Source organism: Phocoena phocoena, chromosome 21, assembly GCF_963924675.1.
Source record: "Phocoena phocoena chromosome 21, mPhoPho1.1, whole genome shotgun sequence".
Classification (NCBI taxonomy): domain Eukaryota; kingdom Metazoa; phylum Chordata; class Mammalia; order Artiodactyla; family Phocoenidae; genus Phocoena; species Phocoena phocoena.
This window is the reverse complement of record NC_089239.1, coordinates 2898309-2922424: the sequence shown is the minus strand read 5'-3', so window position 1 is coordinate 2922424 and position 24116 is coordinate 2898309. Positions and strand designations below refer to the sequence as shown.

Sequence of the window (24116 nt, the reverse complement as noted above, 5' to 3'; positions counted from 1 at the left end):
CACCAGCTACAAGCGTTCGGACAGGCCTGCGGACAGGACGAGTGAGAAACCTGGGGCCCCAGGTAGCGTGATGCAGCCCGAAGCGCGGAACCGCGCCCAATAGGGACGTCCAGGCCAGTGTGCGGGCGCGGGCGCTGGGCACTCCGGCCCGCGTCTCTATGGTAGGAGCGGAAAAACCGGAAGGAGCCGTGAGAGGGGCGGGGCAGGGGCGGGGCCTCCGGCACCTCCTCCGCTTGGAGCCGAGGAGAGATGGCGGCCGCCGACGGCGTCGGGGAGGCTGCGCAGGGCGGGGAGCCAGGTCAGCCGGAGCCGCCGCCGCCCCAGCCGCATCCCCCGCCGCCCCAGCTGCAGCAAGAAGAGGCGGCGGCGTCCCCTATGGACGACGGGTTCCTGAGCCTGGACTCGCCCACCTATGTCCTGTACAGGTAACGCCCACGGCATGGTCGCGGCGCGGGAGGCCCTCCCCCGCGCGCGGCGCTGCACGGGGCGCGGCTGCGGCAGAACCTAGCGCGTCCTCGCCGTCCGGCGGCCGGGAGCGGCGGGGTGGGGCCCGCGCTGTCACCGTTCTGGGCGGTGGAGGTTTCGGAACCCACAGCGCTGGCCTGCTGTAGTCCGAATGCCAAAGGGCTTGGGTGCAGTCGGACCGCAAAGAAGGTCCAGATTGGCTCGCTTTAGAAACGGGGCTTCCCGTGGTTTGTTCTGCGGAAACGGAGAGAGCTAGCGTAAGATCTTTAGGGACCGGGACGTTTTCATTCAGCGTTTTCTTTCAGTGTTTCTAGCGCCCAGCGTCAGCCAGGCACCGAGTTAGGCTGTAAGGATGAGACTATGAGAATTCAACTCCGTTACGCATCCTCTCGTCGCCTCGTGCTTAGTGCAAGCCATGTGCAGTGTCGGGTACTGCTGTAACTTTCTCACCTTTCCTCCTCATCTTTGCCACCACCCAGTCCCGTCCCCGTTAGTTCTTTGCTTTCTATTGGTCATGCTGGTTCCCCAGCTGCATTTTGAACCTGCAGAGACGACTGAGAAGTCCTTACTTTTCTCATGTCTTATTTTTTCTTCTGTAGTTCTAGGTAAACCCATTAGATGACTGATTTGCGTAGGTTGTTTATGAATTGAGTGAAAGCCACTATGCTGATTTCGTTCTTGGAGTTTACAATGTTAGTGATTTCAGTTGGTTGAGGTGGCCCCATAGCCCTCAGACCTCCTCTCTGAACTGTGAAATACTCGGGTTCTTCCCTTGACTGTGTCCTATATCCCTGTGCCTAAAGGACAGCGGTACCATTCTCATGCCACTCCCCATATAGGTCTCACACCTCGGGTAATTGTTTCCCCTGGATTTCTCCTTGTATAATGGGCACAATTTTAGGATTTGTCTAGATACCACAGAATTTTTGCTGTCAATAGCTGATGAGTACAGAGAACTGAAAAATGGGTAATAGGAAAAGAATGTAAGTAAAAGAGTGGTTAACGAAAATTTGGTCACACTGATCAGTTTACACAGCAGTGTCTATAGGCACCCAGTGTTGCCACTGTAATTTATTTTAGCATTGATAATGAGAAGTAGTATTCATTGAATACTTACTGTATGCATTTATTATATGCTACATTTATAACATATAGCATATATATTTAAGCATACAGTAACACTATATAGTACATTTCGTGTATTTCCTGTATAATATTGTATATGCTAACTGTGTGTGTTAGGGTATATATAGTATAATAGTGTATATATAGTATAATACTGTGTATTATATGCTTACTATTATGCATATTTTAAGAGCTTAATTTATTATCTCACTTAAACCTCCAAGTAGCCTTCTAAGGTTAGTTGGTAATAGTATCATCTCCATTTTATAAATGAAGAAATTGAGGCCCAGAGAGGTTAAGTAACTTCCTCAGGGTCACACAGCTAGTTAAGTGGTAGAGCCAGTGTTCCACAGATTCCAGACTCTACTGACCACCTGGACCACCTCTCAGTGTACAAAAATGATAGTGATTACTTTTACTTTTAAATATCACTTTCTAGTTATTCAGAGTATTCAAATAAAAAATTGTTATTCAAATTTTTTTAAACTGTTGACTGATTCCAAAGAGCCTTATTAGACCAGTGAATTAGATTGATTTCTAATTTAAAACTATTGTGTACTTGCTACAAAAACCTGCTTTTGCATTTATGTAAAAACTTTAAATTTGAAAACTATTGACTTATTAACTTTAATTGGAAAATTATTCATTTTATTTTTCTTTTACTTAAAAGTTTAATATGTAAAACAAAGTGGCAACACTTGGTCTTGAAGAATCCAACCATGGTTACATTATTTGTAAGTTAAAGTGTAATTGTTGCCTTTTTAAAAAAACATCAGATTTCTTCTTTTCCTTACACGCTTGAATATAATCACTGAAAAATATATGTATTTTCAGGGACAGAGCAGAATGGGCTGATATAGATCCAGTGCCGCAGAATGATGGCCCCAATCCAGTGGTCCAGATCATTTATAGTGAAAAATGTAAGTTTATTTTTTATTAGGGAAAGGTCTGTAAGTCAAACTTAGTAGCAAAGTTGAAATTCACAACTATGTGACTAGATAGATGACAGATTTTTGTCTAATAAAGATCTAAATGACTTAAGCTAATCTTGTGGGGTTTTGTAATTTATTTTCATGATTAAAAGTTTTATTTTGTCCAAAGAGTGGACATATTTTAAGTTTGAATAATGAATGTTACATTATAATACATAGTAACCACTGTGTGATTGTGCTTTTCATTTAGTGTTTAATCTGCACATGAGATACAACAGAAATGATTTACTGTTTTATTTAGAATAAACTTTGGTTGTTGAAACATGAGCATTTTGAAATATATTTTAGCTGTGAAATGTTAGGCTCAGCTGGAATATATTACTGATAGTGAGTGGATTATTTTCTTTGACAAAGTGTTCTTTCATAATGAATGTGAAATGCTTTGTAAATTGAAGGCCATGCAAATGTTAATTGTTAGTTGTTCTTCTAGGAAAGGGTAAACAAAATGGAATGCAAGTTTTGTAGTTTTATGTATATATTTCTTTCAGTTAAGGCTCTGTTATCCAAGATCATTCCTCTTTTACAAAAAGCGATTATTATTTTTTCTGATTATGAGATAATGTCAAGAATGTAAAGAAAGAATAATGGTGTGAGGGTTTGCCTTATCAAATATGAAAGTGTACTACTAAACTTAATTAACATGTAGAACTGGTGCAGAAATAAATAGATTAATAAAGAAACTAAAAATAGGTCATCAGTATAGGTGGGACCTCAATATTTGATAAAAAGGACATTTCATATCTGTATGAAAAAGATGGATCAGTCAAGTAATGGTTTTGTAACAGTTGTCTGTGGATTTGAATATAAACAGAATTGTATCCCTATCTCATATCTTACATGAAAATAAATTACAGATGAATTAAAGTCCTAAAGCAAAACTGTAAACATACTAAAGCAAATAGAATAATCTTTCATTCTTAGGGTAAAGAAGGAATTATTAGGCAAGATGTAAAACTCCGAATTGATTGAGGAAAAGATCAGAAGGTATAACTGCATGAACCTGAAAAACTTCCAAACTGGTGAGAGATATTATATGTGAAGAGATAATTCACTAGAAGAAATAGAAATATCTATGAAGAGATGTTAACCTCACTAGTGATCTGAGAAATGAAAACCACAACTTTTCCAGATTCATAAGGTACCTTTCGAAAACTGACACAGTCATTCATTTCTCTTTCAGTTAAAAATAATAAAACCTTTTTTTTCAGGGTAAAAAAAAAAAAAATCAACATTTTTAATTCTTAAATATATCATTAGGGGCTTCCCTGGTGGTGCAGTGGTTGGGAGTCTGCCTGCCGATGCAGGGGACACGGGTTCTTGCCCCGGTCCGGGAAGATCCCACATGCCGCGGAGCGGCTGGGCCTGTGAGCCGTGGCTGCTGAGCCTGCGCATCCAGAGCCTGTGCTCCGCAACACGAGAGGCTGCAACACTGAGAGGCCCGCGTACCGCAAAAACAAACAAACAAACAAATAAATATATATATATATATATATATCATTATTACAAACCACAAAGGAAAAGAGAGAAATAATGACCCATTGATCAAAAATTGATAAATGATTATATCACAATTTTAAATTTGTGCAACAGAAGACACCGTGAATAAGTTAAAAAGCAAACAGCAGTGTAAGAGAAGATGTATAAACAGAGGATCGATATTCAGAACCTTATAAGGAATTCCTACGAAAGGTTAAAGAAACAGGGAAACTAATCAAAAAATAGACAAAGGGTATGAACTTGTTCATAGAAGAAAAAATTTCGTTAGCCATTAAATAGGGGGACAATCCATTATCATTAGGAATGAAAGATAATTTTAAACTGTTTTATGATATCAGATATTGAGACATATGAACAGATCCATGCTTTTCAGGTGGTAGTTTTCATATGTTTAGCCATTTTAGAAAGCACTATTGCGTGTATATTTAGTAAAACTAGAAAATGCTCATATCTTACAACCTTGAAATGCTGCTTCGCATGATACATTCTGGGTTCACTCTGGCTTATGGCATCAGAAGACATGTACTAGGAGGCTGAGAGCACAGACTTCAGAGCCAGACCACGTAGTGCAGATTCTAACTGCACCACTTTACTGACTCTGTAACCTTGGACAAGTTATTTAACCTCTCATTATCTCTGTCTTCTTCTGTGTAAAATGAGGACGATAGTAGTAACTACTTTATAGAGTGAGTGAGGTATACACATGAAATAAGAGAACAGTGGCTGACTCATAGGAAGCACTGTGTGTGATAGCTATTACAATTCACAGCATTTTTTGGAAGAACAAAATATTGGAAACCAGCTGTATATTTGTGTTTTGGAGAATAGATAAATGTATCGTTGTCATACAGCTGTGTGCTACATAACCAATAAGAGGATCTAGATCTGTTATAATAGGGACATATTGCAGAAACAGTGTTGAGTGAAAAAAAGGCACATAAGTTTTAGACACTTTGAGTATGACAGTGTTTTAAGTTTGTAATTTTTAATTAACAGACTGTTAATATCAAAAAAATCTAATGAATATAAAATTCTATTTATATAATCCCAAATTTATTTATGACCCTAAATTATATAGGGTCATATAGCCCTAAGACTGAGTATCCTAGTCCCACTTGTAGGAATCTGTTCTGCAAAAAAATAGCATTGACATGTAAATTATGCCAGGCCCACTGTATGGAAAAGTGAAACAAGAATGATGTAGATGTGTATACATAGGCATGGAAGAACATATCACTGAGGGGGAAATGCCAAAATGAAAAGCAGAATGAAAGTGTTATGCCAACTTCATTAAAAAACAAGAGCAAGATTACATTTATTTGCTTAGAAAAATGTCTGGAGAGACATATCAACTGGTAACAGCCATTACCAGTGATACAGATCCAGTGCACTGGGAGTAGCACTGGATATGGGAGACTTCATGTACTTTTATATTGTTTGCAGTGTTTACAAAGAGCATGTATTTCTTTCTTTTCTTTTTTTTTTTTTGAATACTCAAAATAGTTTTATTTTAAACATTTACCAAATTTAAGTTGTGCTAACTTCTGATACATAGACAGACATATGTATCTACATAACTGTATATACATGTATACATAAATACATACATAATTCACATCTATGGTAATATTTTGAGCTTTACCTATGAAATTAATTTCAATTTGGGTCAAATATTTCATCTTTTGGAAGAAACCTATTTTGTTCATGAAAATCTTGAATCCATCTGAGGTAAGGAATAGAATTACGGGTAGGACTAGGATATGGGAGTGGGGTGGTCAGACATGCCACTAGCCCATACAGGGTGCGTTGGCGAAAATTTGAAAAAGGAGCCACATCGTCTGGGCAGACACGGCCATGCACCAATAAACTCGGCTTGGTGAATGGGGTAGGATTTCAGCTCCCATTCCCTGCCTTAGCTGGATGCATTGCACTGGGTGCTACCTGCATGTAGGTGGCAGTCCTAGAGGGATGGCTCAGTGGCGGTGCAAGCAGAAGATGGTGATCTGGCCAATGATCTGTACAGCTCCATTCCTCGCTGGACTGATTTAATTTGTCTGGAGGAGTTTGGTTGGGTAGGGATCTTTTCTTCTCACCACTTCTGATGATTTAGCTGAAGAAGGAGATCTCCCCGATGAAAAAAGTCCATTTTTCAGGTTCAAGTGTGCAGATGGCTGTGCAGCCTCCAAGTGGGCTTTCATGGTTTAATCTTAGGAAATAGCCCAATGTTGATTCTTGAGTCCTAAAAAAAATATGCTGTCGATCTGGTTGTAGATGAGCTTTGCAATTTCCCTTTTCTCTCAGCGCCTCAGCTCGGACGCCTCACGCCAGGGATCGTACGGAGGGGCTGCGTGAGGAGAGAGGAGCGGGCGGGGAGCCACTGGGCTGTGCCCCAGTCCCGGGCAGGCTGGCTGGGGGACCAGGGCCGTGCACATCCCCACCCGGATGGCGCGGCCAAGTGGGCGCATGGTGTTCTGTGCCCTCCAGGCTGACTCCCGGAACATGTATTTCTTTTTAATTAAAAACATTTTGGGGGCTTCCCTGGTGGCGCAGTGGTTGAGAGTCTGCCTGCCGATGCGGGGGACGCGGGTTCATTTCCCGGTCTGGAAAGATCCCACATGCCGCGGAGCGGCTGGGCCTGTGAGCCAGGGCCGCTGAGCCTGCGCGTCCGGAGCCTATGCTCCGCAACGGGAGAGGCCACGGCAGTAAGAGGCCCGCGTACTGCAAAAAAACCCAAAAAAACAAACAAACAAAAACATTTTGGAGGACTTCCCTGGTGGCGCAGTGGTTAAGAATCCACCTTGCCGGGCTTCCCTGGTGGCGCAGTGGTTGAGAGTCCGCCTGCTGATGCAGGGGATGCGGGTTCGTGCCCCGGTCCGGGAGGATCCAACATGCCGTGGGGTGGCTAGGCCCATGAGCCATGGCCGCTGGGCCTGTGCGTCCGGAGCCTGTGCTCCGCAACGGGAGAGGGAGAGGCCGCAACAATGAGAGGCCTGCGTACCACAAAAAAAAAAAAAAAAAAAAAAAAAAAGAATCCACCTTGCCAATTCAGGGGACATGGGTTCAAGCCTTGGTCTGGGAAGATCCCACATACTACAGAGCAACTAAGCCCATGTGCCACAACAACTGAAGCCCATGCGCCTAGAGCCCGTGCTCTGCAACAGGAGAAGCCACCGCAGTGAGAAGTCTGCGACCACAACGAAGAGTAGGCCCTGCTCGCCTCAACTAGAGAAAGCCCACATGCCACAGCGGAGACCCAGTGCAGCCAAAAAAAATATTTTTTAAAGTAACACATGCTCACTGAAGAAAAATTTGAAGATGTTAACATCAAAAGAAGAGTATAATCATCCAGAACTAACCACTGTTAACATTTGGTGTATAGCCTTCCACTCCTCGGAAAATATGTTTCCACAGAGTTAGGTTTATACTATGTATGTGTACATGTGTGAATATAAAATAATGTGTTTATACATTGTATATAGAGTTAACATGTTATAAGCATTTTGTTACACATTTTAAAGTATTTGGGAGCTTGGTTCTAATGACCACATAATATTCCATAGTTATTTACCATGTATATTGTTTCTAAATTTTACTCTGGTATAAATTAAATTCAGTATTTTAAAGGTAGTATTTAGGAGTAGATGACCTTTGTATGTTCAGAAAGAGCTATAATTATTCATGCTCTCCTCTGATAATTTCTTTTTTGGGGTTGTAGTCTAATGAAACTATATACATACCCGTGTGTGCTTGCATGCACACACATAAGTGCATATGTGTGTATTGTATATTTAATTTTTAAAATTTTTTAATGAAAGGTCATTGGATGCTTAAAGTAGTGATTTTTATAAACAAAATTGAAAACAACCAGTAGTAGCAGAATGGTTAGGCAAATCAGGATATATTGACATTGTATTCATGCATATTGACCTCCTAAAAGTTTGTGAACCCTGTCAGTAACTGGAAAATTATATGCTATAAGAAAAATAGCGGGACTTTCCTGGTGGTCCAGTGGTTAAGAATCTACCTTCTGATGCAGGGGATGCAGGTTCGATCCCTGGTCAGGGAACATACCCACGTGCCGTGGGGCAACTAAGCCCATGCGCCACAGCTACTGAGCCCATGCTCCACAACTACCAAGCCCTTGCACTCTGGAGCCCACACGCCACAACTACTGAGCCCCCGTGTTCTGGAGCCTACGCGCCACAACTAGAGAGCCTGCGTGCTGCAACTACTGAGCCCATGCGCTCTGGAGACCACACACCACAATTAGAGAGAGGCCCACGCACCACAACGAAGAGCCCGTGCACTGCAACAAAAGATCCCGCATGCCGCAATGAAATCCCACATGCTGCAACTAAGACCTGATGCAGCCAAATAAATAATAAAAATTTTTAAAAAAAGAAAAATAGCATAGCATGTCCACATAAATTTTTAATTGCGGAAAAACAAGTATTGAGGAGTATTTAACACCTGGGTTTTTTTAGTAGTCTGTTTAGGGCTTAGTCTGTTCTCTATGTTAATCTGTGCTGTGATGTGAAGGCATTTCAGCTGCAGTGAAATGAGCATTGTGATTAGCAGTGTGTGCTTTGGTGTCAGACTAGATTGGGGTTTAACTTCTGTCTCCAAAGTACACTGGGCCATGTGAACTTGTTAATCTCTCTTAAGCCTGTGTCTCTTGTGGAAATGAGAGTAAAATAGGTTAATATTTGTAAAGGTCTAAGTTCCTTCAGTTAAGAGATTGGCAAAGATCAGAAGTTTTGATACTCTGTCAGTGAGGATGTGGAAAAAGAATTGGTGTATTCATACATGCTTGGAGGGACTATATATTGAACAGACCTTTTTTGAGAGGTTGATTTGGCACTGTCTGTCAGCATCAACAGTGCACATAACCTTGATCCAGTAATTCCACTTGTAGGAATTCATCCTACAGATGTACTGAATTTGCACGTGTGTGCAGAAACATACCATGATAGGACAGTGAAAGAATGAAAACAATTTAAACATTCATTTATAGGGGACGAGTTAGGTATAGAGTGCCCATACAACGAAATGCTGTGCAAGTGTTTGAAAAATGTAGTAAACTTTGTAACGGGGAATGTGGTTGAAAATTATGTCATCTTCTCATCTTGTTCCTCAAACTCGTATGTTCATAAATAAGCATATATTTTTAACTAAACGAATAGCTGCTGCTCTGCACCTTATGTTTTTCACTCAACAACCTGTCTTAGCAATTGTTCCATTTCAGTACATAACAGAACAGCCTCGTTACTAATAGCTGCGTAGGATTTTGTTGTATGGGTGTACCATGATGGACTTAACCCATTCTTTACTCATGGAAATTTCAGTTGTTTCCAGTCTTCATTTCTTTATTTCTTATGTAAATTTCCTTGGATGCTTTGGGCACATACAGGAGTATATTTGTAAGAAAACTTACTGGAACTGGAATTGTTAGGTCAATGAGTAGTCAGTTTTTATTTATTTATTTATTTTTTAGAGAAACACTTTATTTTTGGCTGTGTTGGGTCTTTGTGCTGTGCACGGGCTTTCTCTAGTTGTGGCGAGCGGGGGCTACTCTTCGTTGGGGTGCATGGGCTTCTCATTGCGGTGGCTTCTCTTGTGGAGCATGGGCTCTAGGCCTGTGGGCTTCAGTAAGTTGTGGCTCACGGGCTCAGTAGTTGTGCCTTGCAGGCTCTAGGCATGCAGGCTTCAGTAGTTGTGACGTGCGGACTCTTGAGCTCAGGCTCAGTAGTTGTGGCACACGTGCTTAGTTGCTCTGAGGCATGTGGGATTTTCCCAGACCATGGCTTGAACCCGTGTCCCCTGCATTGGTAGGCAGATTCTTAACCACTGCACCACCAGAGAAGTCCCCAGTTTTTAATTTTTAATAGATATTACCAAGTGGTTTTCCATAGAGATATTTACTAGTTTATACGACCTTGAATAATGTATGAGTGAAAAAAGTAAGGCCCAGGACATTAGAGTGGGATGTGATCTCATTTATATTAAAAAAAAAAAATGAGAAGATTGAATTAGAACATATACTTTTGTGTGCATAGGATATATTTGGAAGGATACATTAGAATCACTCCACAGTTGCTTCTGGGGAGAAGAACTGGGAATTTAGTGGAATGGAAACTTAGCATGAACCTTTTTGTACTGTTTGAGTTTTCTATCATTGTGTATATTATTTTTTCAGTTTAAAAAAACTGATCAAAATAAAATGTGAGAAAAACAGCTAAGTGAATATATTTGGATATATGCACTCTTAATTTTTCTTTAATGCATAAGGTCTCTGGGGGATCTGGAGTCAGGCATCAATCGCCGTACGTGCATCCTGGCTGTGACACAAGTTATCAGGGTGGCAGTCATAGTCATTGGATTTTCTTTCTTTTGCGTATTGTTATAAATCGTATACATACAATAAAGTATCTTCCTCATAGAGTAAAACAACATTTTGTACTATAGTGGTTGTTTTAAACAAGAAAGATCATCCTAATGCAGTTGTGTGCTCTGTTTCTAGTTCAGGATGTTTATGATTATTTCCGGGCTGTCCTGCAGCGTGACGAGAGAAGTGAACGAGCTTTTAAGCTAACCAGAGATGCTATCGAGTTAAATGCAGCCAATTACACAGTGTGGTAAGTAAGACACCTCGTTAATATTCCCTGTCTGAATGTCACAGGTTTTAGTTTGGATGACTTTTTTCTTAATGATAATTTTTATCAAAATAACAATTCACATATGAGTTTAAAAGTCAGAGACTGAATGAAAAATAGCAATCTCTGCTCTATTCCTTCTCATTACAGAGTCCCACTCCCTGGAGGCAATAATTCCTAGGTGTTTTTTCTTAAAATCACCTCTATATTGTAAATCATATGCTTGATTATTTTTAATTTTTTCACTTTAGACATTACTCCTGCTATGGAAGATACAGAGTTCAGTCTCCTATACTGTCTCCATCACAGTAATCAGTTCATGGTTCATGCAGACCCACATTTCATCATATATTTATATTTCCTTTAACAGATTGGCTTTTTTATTTAGTTTTGTTCTCTTTTTACCAGCAAGTTATCTGTCTCCCCGACTCTCTGCTCATGTAGAATGTCTCGTTACTGTTGAGCACAGCAGGTAACCCTTCAGTTCCTTCCTTTCTTCTCCAAGGACTTGGGCACCGTGTGTCTGGTCCATAGCTCTTTCCCGTGTCGGGTCCCTGTTTCCTAGATCTCACATCTTTCTCTTTCCTGCTTTACTCTCATTTTATAGACCAGATCCTTGAATAGAAGAAAACTCTTAGAAGGCTGTGATGGAAATTGTTACTGAGGTTTCGTAAATTTAAAAGTGTCTTCAGTCTCTTCGAGCTTTAGTGATAGAATTCTAGATTGGAAATCATTCTCCGTTAGATTTTTAAAACTGTCTTTCTGTTTCTTTCAGCCTCTATTGAGAAGATTCCCATTCCTTCATTTTAACCTTTTCTTTAGCTTTGGGAATTTTTTTTTTTTTTAATGTTCTTTTGATAATGTCTTCTCTCTTTCCTCTGTTGGCTCTCTCTGGAATGCCTTTTAGTTGTGTGTTGTACTTCTGAGGTTGTCTTTTCTTACTTTTATCTGTTTTTATTTACTTTTGAGATTTTTTTCAGCTTTATCTTCTAACTCTTCTATCTGCACTCATTTTTAATTTACAAGAACTCTTTTTATCTTCTCTGAGTATTCTTTTTTAATAGCATCCTGTTTATTTCATGGATGGGATATGTTTTCATTTTTCTGTTTATTTGTTTTGGTCTCTTTAATGTAAACATTTTTCTCAAATGGATGGTAAATTCTTGGCTCTCCTTTCATACTTACAGTGGAAGCAGGAAAATGATTTGGCATCCCTGCGTGTTGCAGCACTTGTCACCGAGAGGGGTTTACCGTGAAGTTAGTGTGGAGGCATGGCTGCTTTGTTTGACGTCCTCATATGTCAGTATTTCTGGGTCTTTTCTCTTGACTACTTTGTTTCTCTGAAGAAGAGCTGTCTGAAGAATGTACATTTGGCTGCCACAGTTCTGGGGGTCAGTTCTGGCAGGGGAAGACAGGGTTGGGGGGCATCTCAGCTGTTCAGTATATCAGCGTTAAATTTCCTTGTTTCCAGCCTTTACCTCACCCTGCCTTCTGCTGTGTCTGGTATTTCTTTCTGCTTTGGATTTTTCCAGAAAATAAAGCCACTTGTCTGCTGCCCAGGCTTTTTAAGAAAACCCTAGTCCTCCTTCTCCTATGTGTTTTCTTTACTTCCACAAAACACTTCACTTCTGGCGCTTCTAGTCACCGAATGTGTGTGGGATTTTTCCCCTACCAGGCAGTGCCCTGTGACACCACCTGGGTGTCCTACAGTTTAACTCAATTCTAACACTGTCTACCTGGAGGTAACATCAGATCCTACAGGTTAAGGGCTCGGTCCCACAAGCCTGACCCACCCCAATGCCAGTCGCACATCCTGTGCTTCTGACTGGTAGGCCATAAATCAGAGGTTCCACAATTCCCTCCTTGGGTTCAACTGATTTGCTAGAGCAGCTCACAGAACTCAGTGAAACACTTACTTATGTTTACCAGTTTATTAAATGATATGATAAAACACAGAGATGCACAGCCAGATGAAAAGGTGCATAGGGTGACATCTGGGAGTGTCCCGAGCACAGGAGCTTCTGTTCCTGTGGGGTTGAGGTGCATCACCCTCCTGGTACATGGATGTATTCACCCCCCTGGAAGCTCTCTAAATCCCCTACTGTTGGGATTTAATGGTGGCTTCCTCACGTGGACACGATCGATTATTAACTCCATTTCCAGCCCTTCTCTCCTGTCTGGAAGATGGGAGGTGGGGCTGAACATTCCAAGTTTCTAATCAAGGCTTGGTCTTTCTGGTGACCAGGAGCCATCCAGGAGCCCAACCAGAATCACCTCAGTAGAAGGGATGCCCAAGTGCTCTTATCACTCAGGAATTTACAAGGGTTTTAGGAGCTCTCTGTGAGGAAGAAAAAGACAGACACACACACACACACACACACACACACCCAGGTTGGGAGATGTTGTCACCTCTCTGCTCAGGGTTGGGGGAAGGATCTTGGCTGCTGAGGACTCTGTCTACATTTTTAAATGTTTTCAGCCCCACCCTTGACTTCCAGTTTCGGAAATACCTGATACATCTGATTTCTGAACCTTTCTTCCTCAGTTGACAGGTTTTTAGCCCTTTCTGGTTTTCTAAGTCAGTCAAAACTTATCAGCTTACCATTTTCCATCGTTTTGTTGACCTCTTCCAATTGCTGTGGTATCCCCTCATCCTTGTGGATTTATACCCTTTTTATTTCTTTACTGTCATTTTAGTAGGATTATCTAGAGCTGTTAGGGTGATCTTCCATCACTTTATGTCTCTAATATGCATATTTTTAGCTTGTAAGAAATTCCTGACTGTACACAGCTCAGAGCAACTTAGAATGAATTTTAAATTTCCTAAGTTTATTTGCTGTTTTCTTAAAAACAGTATACCTGAAATTACCCATATGAACCAGGCTGCCTGTATGTGTATGTGCTCTGTGAAGCCTTATTTTCTTTAAACTAATTATAATAGAGAAATACTGTCATTTCCTCTATTTAGCATTTCATTTTAAGAGATAACTTTTAAAGTAGTTTTTTGGGGGGTTCGAGTCAAGATGGCGGTATGGGAAGACACAGAGTTGGTGTCTCCCCACAACTAGGGCACTTGTCAGACACTGGTGGGGGACCTCGAAGCCCAAGGAGATGGGAGGAACCCGCAAGTGAACCGGTAGGACGTGGGGGGACTGAGCAGGGAGGAGAAGTGGAGGCCAGACAGGACCAGCACCCCTGAGGAGTGGCTGAGAGGGGAGGGGTTCCTATGCCTGGAGGGACCCTCAGGGGCTCGGATTGGAGCGGGCAGAGTGCCCAGCATTTGCCCTACTCACTTGAGCCTGGGAAGCCTGCTGGGCTCCCAGGCTGGGTCTCCCGCCCTCCAAAGCCCCCTCCAGGATGCGTGGGTCCTGGAGGCATAGGAGGGAGGCCGGGAGAGAGGAGGAGAGGCAGCAGGAGGGGCCCTCCAGGACGGCAGGAGCAGGAGAGGAGCAGAGGGCGTTTGCCCTGCCCACTTGGGCCCAGGAAGCCAGCTGGGCTCCCAGGCCGGGTCCCCTGTCCTCTGAGACCAGAGGCAGGCCTGGGCCCCTTCTGTTCCATTGAGCCTAAGCCCCACCCCCACACACACACACCCCCAGGGCCTTTTCCAGCTGTGTGAGTCCTAAGCATAGGCCCCACCCACTGCCCAAACCTCACCCTTGCTTAGGCCCCACCCTCCACAGCCAAGGCCTTTTCTACCTTTTTTTTCCCTTCCTTCTGCTCTTGTTTTTTTTTTTTCCCTTCTGTTCTTGTTTACTATTGTGATTCTGTTTTACCTTATGGTTGTTTCATCTATATTTTTATTTTTATACTCTTTCTAACATACCTGTTAGTTTCCTAGTCTAATTTTATTTTTTACTCTTTCTTCTTATTATTTATTTATTTATTTTTTTGCTGCTCTGCGCAGCTTTCAAAATCTTGGTGCTTGAGCCAGGGGTAGGACTGAAGCTCCTGTGGTAGGAGTTCCGAGTCTGAACCACTGGACTAACAGAGCACCTCAGACCCCAGGGAATATTCATTGCAGTGAGGTCTCCCAGAGGTCCTCATCTCGGTACCAAGACCCAGCCCTACCCAACAGCCAACAAACTCCAGTGTTGGACACCTCAGGCCAAAGAACAAGTAAGACAGGAACACAATCCCACCATCAAAAAAAAAAAAAAAGACTGCTAAATATATGTCACAGATGAAGGAGCAAGTTAAAAACATAAGACCAAATAAATGAAGAGGAAATAGGCAATCTACCTGAAAAAAAATTCACAGTAATGATAGTAAAGATGATTCAGAATCTCGGAAATAAAATGGAGGCACTGATTGAGAAAATACAAGAAATGTTTAACAAAGATCTAGAAGAACTAAAGAACAAAGAAACAGAGATGAACAACACAACTGAAATGAAAAATACACTAGAAGGAATAAATAACAGAATAACTGAGGCAGAAGAATGAATAAGTGAGCTGGAAGATAAAATGGTGGAAATAACTGCCGAGGAACAGAATAAAGAAAAAAGAATGAAAAGAATTGAAGACAATCTCAGATAGCTCTGGGACAGCACTAAATGCACCAACATTCAAATTATAGGGGTCCCAGAAGAAGAAGAGAAAAAGAAGTGGTCTGAGAAAATATTTGAAGAGATTATAGTGGAAAACTTCCCTAACGTGGGAAAGGAAATAGTCACCTAAGTCCAGGAAACACAGAGTCTCTCATACAGGATAAACCCTAGGAGAAACACCAAGAGATACTAAAACTAACAAAAATTAAATACAAAGAAAAAATATTAAAAGCAGCAAGGGAAAAACAAAAAATAACATACAATGGAATCCCCAAAAGGTTAACAGCTGATTTTTCAGCACAAACTCTGCAAGCCAGAAGGGAGTGGCAAGGTATACTTGAAGTGATGAAAGACAAAAACCTACAACCAAGACTGCTCTGTCCAGCAATGATCTTATTCAGATTTGATGGAGAAATTAAAAGCTTTTCAGACAAGCAAAAGCTAAGAGAATTCAGCACCACAAAACCAGCTTTACAACAAATGCTAAAGAAACTTCCCTAGGTGGGAAACACAAGAGAAGAAAAAGACCTACAAAAACAAACCCAAAACAATTAAGAAAATGGTACTAGGAATGTACATATCGATAATAACCTTGAATGTAATTGGATTAAATGCCCCAACAAAGAGACACAGACTGGCTGAATAGATACAAAAACAAGATCCATATACATGCTGTCTACAAGAGACGCACTTCAGATGTAGGGACACGTACAGGCGGAAAGTGAGGGGATGGAAAAACATATTGCATGCAAATGGAAATCAGAAGAAAGCTGCAGTAGCAATACTCATGTCAGGTAAAATAGACTTGAAAATAAAGACTGTTACAAGACATAAGGAAGGACACTACATAATGATCAAGGAATTAATCCAAGAAGAAGATATAACAATTATAAATGTTTATGCACCCAACATAGGAGCACCTCAATACATAAGGCAAATGCTAACAACCAGGAAGGGAGAAATCGACAGTAACACAATAATAATAGGGGACTTTAACAACCCACTTACCCAATGGACAGATCATCCAAACAGAAAATAAAGAAACACAAGCATTAAATGACACAATAGACCAGATAGATTTAATTGATATTTATAGAACATTGCACCCAAAAGTGGCAGAATACACTTTTTTTTCAGGTGCACACAGAACATTCTCCAGGATAGATCACATCATGGGTCACAAATCAAGCCTCAGAAAATTTAAGAAAATTGAAATCATATCAAGCATCTTTTCTGACCACAATGCTATGAGATTGGAAATCAGTTATAGGAAAAAGACTGTAAAAAACACAAATACATGGAGGCTAAACAGTGCATTACTAAATAACCAAGAGATCACTGAAGAAATCAAAGAAGAAATGAAAAAATACGTAGAAACAAATGACAACAGAAACAACTGAAAACCTATGGGACGCAGCAAAAGCAGTTCTAAGAGGGAAGTTTATAACATTCAATCTCACCTCAAGAAACAAGAAAAGTCTCAAACAATCTAACCCTACACCTAAAGGAAGTAGAGAAAGAAGAACAAAGAAAACCCAAAGTCAGTAGAAGGAAAGAAATCATAAATATCAGAGCAGAAATAAATAGGAATGAAGAAAACTATAGCAAAGATCAGTAAAACTAAAAGCTAGTTCTTTGAGAAGATAAACAAAATTGATAAACCCTTAGCCAGACTCACCAAGAAAAAAAGGGAGAGGATGCAAATCAATAAAATTAGAAACGAAGAAGAAGAAATCACAACGGACACCACAGAAATACAAAGGATTATAAGAGACTACTACAAACAACTATATGCCAGAAAAATGGACAACCATGAAGAAATGGATAAATTCTTGGAAAGGTACAATTTTCCAAGAAAGAACTAGGAAGAATTAGAAAATATAAACAGTCCTACTGCAAGTAATGAAATTGAAACTGTAATTAAAAATCTTCCAACAAACAAAAGTCCGGGGCCAGATGGCTTCACAGGTGAATTGTATCAAACATTTAGAGAAGAGCTAACACCCATCCTTCTCAAACTCTTCCAAAAAATTATAGAGGGAGGAACACTTGCAAATTCATTCTACGAAGCCACCATCACCCTGATACCAAAACCAGAAAAAGATATCACAAAAAAAGAAAATTATGGACCAATATCACTGATGAACATAGCCACAAAAATCCTCAACAAAATACCAACAAACAGGATCCAACAACATATTAAAAGGATCATACACCATGATCTAGTGGGATTTATCCCAGGATGCAAGGATTCTTCAGTATACGCAGATCAATCAGTGTGATACGCTATATTAACAAATTAAAGAATAAAAAGTATATGGTCATCTCAATCGATGCAGAAAAAGCTTTTGACAAAATTCAACACCCATTTACAAAAACTCTCCAGAAAATGGGCAAACCCATTTTCTGGAAACAATCCCATTTACCATTGCAACAAAAAGAATAAAATACCTAAGAATAAACCTACCTAAGGGGGCAAAATACTTCTACTCAGAAAACTATAAAGCACTGATGAAAGAAATCAAAGATGATGTGAACAGATGGAGAAATATACCATGTTCTTGGATTGGAAGAATCAATATTGTGAAAATGGCTGTACTACCCAAAGCAATCTACAGATTCAGTGCAATCCCTATCAAACTATCAATGGCATTCTTTACAGAATTAATGCAAAAAATTTTACTATTTGTATGGAAACACAAAAGACCCTGAATAGCCGAAGCAATCTTGAGAAAGAAAAACAGAGCTGTAAGAATCAAGCTCCCTGACTTCAAACTATACTACAAAGCTACAGTAATCAAGACAGTATGGTACTGACACAAAAACAGAAATATAGATCAATGGAACAGGATATAAAGCCCAGAGATAAACCCATGCACATATAGTCACCTAATCTATGACAAAGGAGGCAAGAACATACAATGGAGAAAAGACAGCCTCTTCAGTAAGTGCTGCTGTGAAAACTGGACAGCTACATGTAAAAGAATGAAATCAGAACACTCCCTAACACCATACACAAAAATAAAATGGATTAAAGACCTAAATGTAAGACCAGGCACTATAAAACTCTTAGAGGGAAACATAGGAAAAACACTCTTTGACATAAAACACAGCAAGATCTTTTTTGTCCCACCTCCTAAGAGTAATGAAGATAAAAACAAAAATAAGTAAATGGGACCTAATTAAAGTTAAAAGCTTTTGCACAGCAAAGGAAACCTAATCAAGACGAAAAGCCAGCCCTCAGAATGGAAGAAAATATTTGCAAATTAAACAATGGACAAAGGATTAATCTCCAAAATATACAAACAGCTCATGGAGCTCAATATCGAAAAACAAACAACCCAATTAAAAAATGCGTGGAAGGGCTTCCCTGGTGGTGCAGTGGTTGAGGGTCTGCCTGCCAATGCAGGGGACACGGGTTCGTGCCCTGATCCGGGAAGATCCCACATGCCGCAGAGCAGCTGGGCCCGTGAGCCGTGGCCACTGAGCCTGCGCGTCCAGAGCCTGTGCTCTGCAAGGGGAGAGGCCACAACAGTGACAGGCCCGCGTACCGCAAAAAAAAAAAAAAAAAGCGTGGAAGACTTAAATAGACATTTCACCAAAGAAGACATACAGATGGCCAAGAGGCACATGAAAAGATGCTCAACATCACTAATTATTAGCAAAGTACAAATCAAAACTACAATGAGGTATCACCTCACACCAGTCAGAATGGCCATTATCAAAAAATCTAGAAACAGTAAATGCTAGAAAGGGTGTGGTGAAAGGGAACCCTCCTGCACTGTTAGTGGGAAGGTAAATTGATACAACCACTATGGAGAACAGTATAGAGGTTCCTTAAAAAACTAAAAATAGAACTACCATGTGATCCAACAATCCCACTATTGGACATATACCCTGAGAAAACCATAATTCAAAAAGAGACATGTACCACAATGTTCATTGCAGCACTATTTAGAATAGCCACGACATGGAAGCAACCTAAATGTTCATCGACAGATGAATGGATAAAGAAGATGTGGCACATACATACAATGCAATATAACTCAGCCATAAAAAGAAACGAAACTGAGTTATTTTTAGTGAGGTGGATGGACCCAGAGTCTGTCATACAAAGTGAAGTAAGTCAGAAAGAGAAAAATAAATACTGTATGCTAACACATATATATGGAATCAAAAAAAAAAGGTACTGCTGAACCTAGTGGCAGGGCAGGAATAAAATTGTAAACATAGAAATGGACTTGAGGACACGGGGTGGTTGGGAAACTGGGGCAAAGTGAGAGTAACATCGACATGTACACTATCAAATGTAAAATAGATAGCTAGTGGGAAGCAGCAGCATGGCACAGGGAGATCAGCTTGGTGTTTTGAGACCACCTAGAGGGGTGGGATGGGGAGGGTGGAGGGAGGCTCACGAAGGAGGGGATATGAGGATATATGTATACATATGGCTGATTCGCTTTGTTATACAGCCGAAATGAACATAGTATTGTGAAGCAGTTATGCTCCAATAAAGATGTATTAAAAAAAAGAAAATAAAAAAAATAAAGTAGTTTTTTGTCTCATTATATATTGAGTTGGAATATTTTGAAATTTTGAAGTAAAAATAGACTAGAACTAATCATGTCTTTAGGGAAAAGGTTTTTTTACTGGTTTGACTTCACCTGTGAAAAAATTAAAGAGAAACTTGTTTCATTTATAAGTAACATTTTTAGAGTGGTTCTAAAAATAAAATATATGATAATGTTTGTAATGAAATTAATTTATTATATGAGTAATGTATCTAAATGAACAGGTTATACCATATGGAGAAAGAGATGTTTTTGATTCTTGTGTAATAGAACACTAGTAACCAGAGTATTACCTGGAAATAATCATTTGTTGGTTGTCTTTTCTTCTCACATTTGCTGCCTTTCACTATTTTGCTTCAAAATGCCTGATTCTTCCGTTCATCAGATAGTTGTATGAGTTTGGACAATGACAAGCAGTTAAGTTGCTAAATTACTGGTTATATAGAATACCTACCAAAAATGTGTCTATGTTGTTGTCTTGTGACTTCATTTGATACTGTGGCTGGGCAATTTATGTGGAGTAATGAGACTTTGGATGCTTGATGTTTGCTGTAGGCATTTTCGGAGAGTTCTCTTAAAGTCACTTCAAAAGGATCTACGTGAGGAAATGAACTACATCACGGCAATAATTGAGGAACAGCCCAAAAACTATCAAGTTTGGTAAGATGAAAATAGGAAGGCAATAAGTCACTATGCCAATAGTACCTGCCAGGGGGTGACGAAACCATAGGGAGTTGTTTTTTCTTTATGATTACAGTGCTTGCGTTGGAGCTAATGTCACCAGGCTTAACAGTGTTGTTGGGAGTACCTGAGATAACTTTATGTTTAGTGCTTGAAGTGGTGCTTGACCCATAGTTAACACTCAAATGTTTGCTGCCGTAATTATTTCAGACTTCAACATTAGCACGTAATAGTACTAGAGTCAGGAAAAAATTTGAGTGAAAAATCTGAAAAAATGTTTCTATTCAGTGTGTTATAAAATGACTCTCTGGTATTTCATCTTTTATTCATTTGTTTATTAAAAATTTCTTATTGATGTTGGGGGTACAAAAATGAATGCGACACCATCTAAAAGGGAAAGCAAATAATAAAACCAGCTATTTTACAGAGCAGTGTGAAAAATATAATGTTAGGGTTTTTTACAGTGTGTATTTGTTCTAAAAATTAAGCCCCTAACTTAGCTTAGACAAGAGGATGGGGGAGCAGGACACAGTGGGGGAAAAGAGAAGTTAGGGAACAGGAGGACAGAGAACAAATAGGGAAGAAAGAAAGAGTCCGGACAGTACCCAGCATTTAGTGAGCCCCCCATGAATGGTAGCGACTGTGGTGATGGAGGTGGCGGTCGAGGAAGAGGAGGTGGAGGAGGTGGCGTTGCCGTGGTCATGGTGAAGGAGAAGCAGCAGCGTGGTGACCGTCAAGAGCTGTCTCCACTTCTGTGCCACTGACTGCCTGCTCTTCATGCAGGGCTTGCCTCCACTGGATGTTTTTCCAGGGTAATGACTGGCACACACACCCTGTCTTTATGCCTGAGATTTAAGGATGATTTCTGAGAAGAAAGACTGCTGAGGCAAAGAGAATATTCCGGGGAGAAGAGGCGTGAAAGAGCTTGGTGCACTCTGGGAACTGCATGTAATTCCATGTGATTAGAGTACATTTGGGGGCCCTAGGACGAGATCATAAAGGGCCTTATGAACGTTGGTAAGGGTTTGGGGATTGATCTTAGCTGCAGTGGAGACCTGACAAATTTTAATTAAGGAAGTAGTATGATTAGATTTGTGTCTCAGGAGCTTTACCCTGACAGCAGGGTGGAGGATAGCGGAACAGGCTCACAGTTCTGGTGGGCCATTGGCAGTGTGGGAGCCAGGGGAGAGAGTGGTAGGGTATGGGAGAGAGAAGGGTAGATGTGAAAGAGGTTTTGGAGGCAGAAGCAACAGGCTTTGAAGTTAAACTTACCAGGGGAGTGACAGAGAAGAATGATGTCTATATTTTTGGCTTGACCATTGGGTGAATGGTGGTGCTGACCACTTGGGGAATTTTGGGAAACAAAGCAGCACATTTTTGCGAAAGGAGGGTAGATTCAGTACTAGAAAAGTAGAACTTGATGTGCTTATGGAAAACCTGTGTAAAGTTGTCCAGTTGTCCAGTAAGTGACTGAAAAATGCTTCTCTGGAGTGGCAGTCATAGCTCTGGATGAGGATGCTCAGGGAGAATTAGAGAAGGTTGGGGACAGAACACTGGTGAGCATCAGTGTCAGAGAGGCAGAGAGGTGGTCCAGGACGACTGAGGAAGGAAACCAGAAGCTAGTGTCCTCACAGAAACCAAGAGAAGGGAGAGTTTCAAGAAGAAAGGGGTGGATGGCAGTATCAGCTACTGCTGAGAGGTCGAGGAGAGCAAGGGCTAGAGATGACCCGTGGGATTGGTAGGTTAGGCGGTTGCCAGTGACTGGTCTTGGCACGAGCGGTCCTCCCACCAGGGGCGGGGCAGGGCAGGGAAGGGCAGGGCAGGGGTGGGAAGAGGAATTGAGCCACGGAGCAGTGCTTGAATCGCTGTTGAGAGAGAAGACGGAGCAAGCAGCTAGTCAGGGCTGTGTCTTTGTGTTTTGTTTTTCCAAAGTGGCAAAGGCTTCATGGTGTGGGGAGAGTTACTAGAAAGAGAGAAGGTGAGAATTCTGGAGAAAAGGGGGATAGAGCAAGGGCTTGCTTGGAGTTGGGAAGAGATCCAACACATAGGTTAGCCTTAGGAGAAGGAACAGCTCCCCAGCTGTGGACACATGCGGAGAGTGAACTGCTCTCTGGCCCAGTTGGCTAATAATAATCTGCATGATCAAATACGGTCGTTAAGGAGTACAAACCATAAGTAGATGCTTAATCTTCAAAGAATTAGAACGTAATAGATCTGACAGTGAGTAACTGAACATTTGGCAAAGCATGGAAGTGCTAGCTGTTGTGGATTTCCATTTGTAGAATTTTAAACAACTTTACCTGTGTAGCTTCTTTCTTTGTAAGTGCATGATGGTTGCATTCCTGAGAAATTGCCTTATGAAAGAGCTGTTTTATTGACAAAAGTGATTAGCTAGAGAGTTTCAGTCCCTCATTTAAAAGGCATTGACCCTTCGGAATTAAGGTGCTTTTATATAAATATTTGGAGGTTATAGCTCCAGAAGGGAGTTCCCTGGTGGTCTAGCGGTTAGGATTCAGAGCTTCCACTGCCGTGGCCCAGGTTCAGTACCTGGTCGGGGAACTGAGATCCCACAAGCTGTGTGTTGCGGCCAAAAAAAAATCCAGAAAAGTACTTGAAGAGATATATAAACTATGCACCATTTTATCTTAAAAGAAAAAAAAAATCCAGACATCACAAGCATTCTCAGCATTGATTACATCTAGTTTTTGCTGAAGAGAAGTAGCTTCTTTTTCTGGACACTGCAGATACTGTCATTAACACGTTGTCACCTATCGTTATGAAAAACAAAATACAAGACACCCAGAGCGGACTTCCCTGGTGGCTCAGTGGATAAGAATCCACCTGCCAATACAGAAGACACAGGTTCAAGCCCTGGTCCGGGAAGATCCCACATGCCACGGAGCAGCGAAGCCCGTGCACCACAGCTACTGAGCCTGCGCTCTAGAGCCTGTATGCCACAACTACTGAGCCCACGTGCTGCAACTACTGAAGCCCACATGCCTAGAGCCTGTGCTCCGCAACAAGAGAAGCCACCGCAATGAGAAGCCCGTGCACTGGAACGAAGAGTAGACCCCGCTCGCCGCACCTAGAGAAAGCCCGTGTGCAGCAATGAAGACCCAACACAACCAAAAATAAATAAAATTTTAAAAATTTAAAAAGAAAAAAAGAAACCCAGAGCAGCTGCTGTTGGAAACCTAGCAGTTTTTAATTACGGTACATTTTAAATTGCCCACTCCGCTAGTTGCTATCGTAACTAGTATAGTACAAGTAATGCAAATCCTGTATGCCACGTCACTTTTTTATGAAATTCACTATGAAAACTTATGCTGTAAGATCAAACCCCTGTATTTAATTAATACTCTTTAAATCATAGAACATCAGAGAGAGCTTCTTAGTATTTTTTTCTGAGAAGTCATTTTGACACACTGGAGGACCTAATTCTTAAGTTTTTCCTGAATTATAGAATTTACCAGTAACCTGGAAAAATAAATTATTACTGTGCTCACTGACTTGGAAGACTTCTTAAATTATTTGGAAAGCTTTCCCTCTAGGATCTTCCTCTTGGTAGTTTCTTGCCTTCTTAATA

General features: G+C 40.9%; 1 protein-coding gene across 1 annotated transcript in view; it reads left to right on the top strand.

Moving 5' to 3' along the window:
• Window positions 1-229: 229 nt before the first annotated feature.
• FNTA (farnesyltransferase, CAAX box, subunit alpha) overlaps window positions 230-24116 on the top strand; it is a 30774-nt gene continuing 6887 nt past the window's right edge. The window contains exons 1-4 of the mRNA XM_065899845.1: window positions 230-425; window positions 2425-2510; window positions 10600-10714; window positions 20405-20509. Coding sequence (XP_065755917.1) covers window positions 250-425; window positions 2425-2510; window positions 10600-10714; window positions 20405-20509 — 482 coding nt within the window. The 5' untranslated portion in view covers window positions 230-249. The remainder of the gene's footprint in view (window positions 426-2424; window positions 2511-10599; window positions 10715-20404; window positions 20510-24116) is intronic.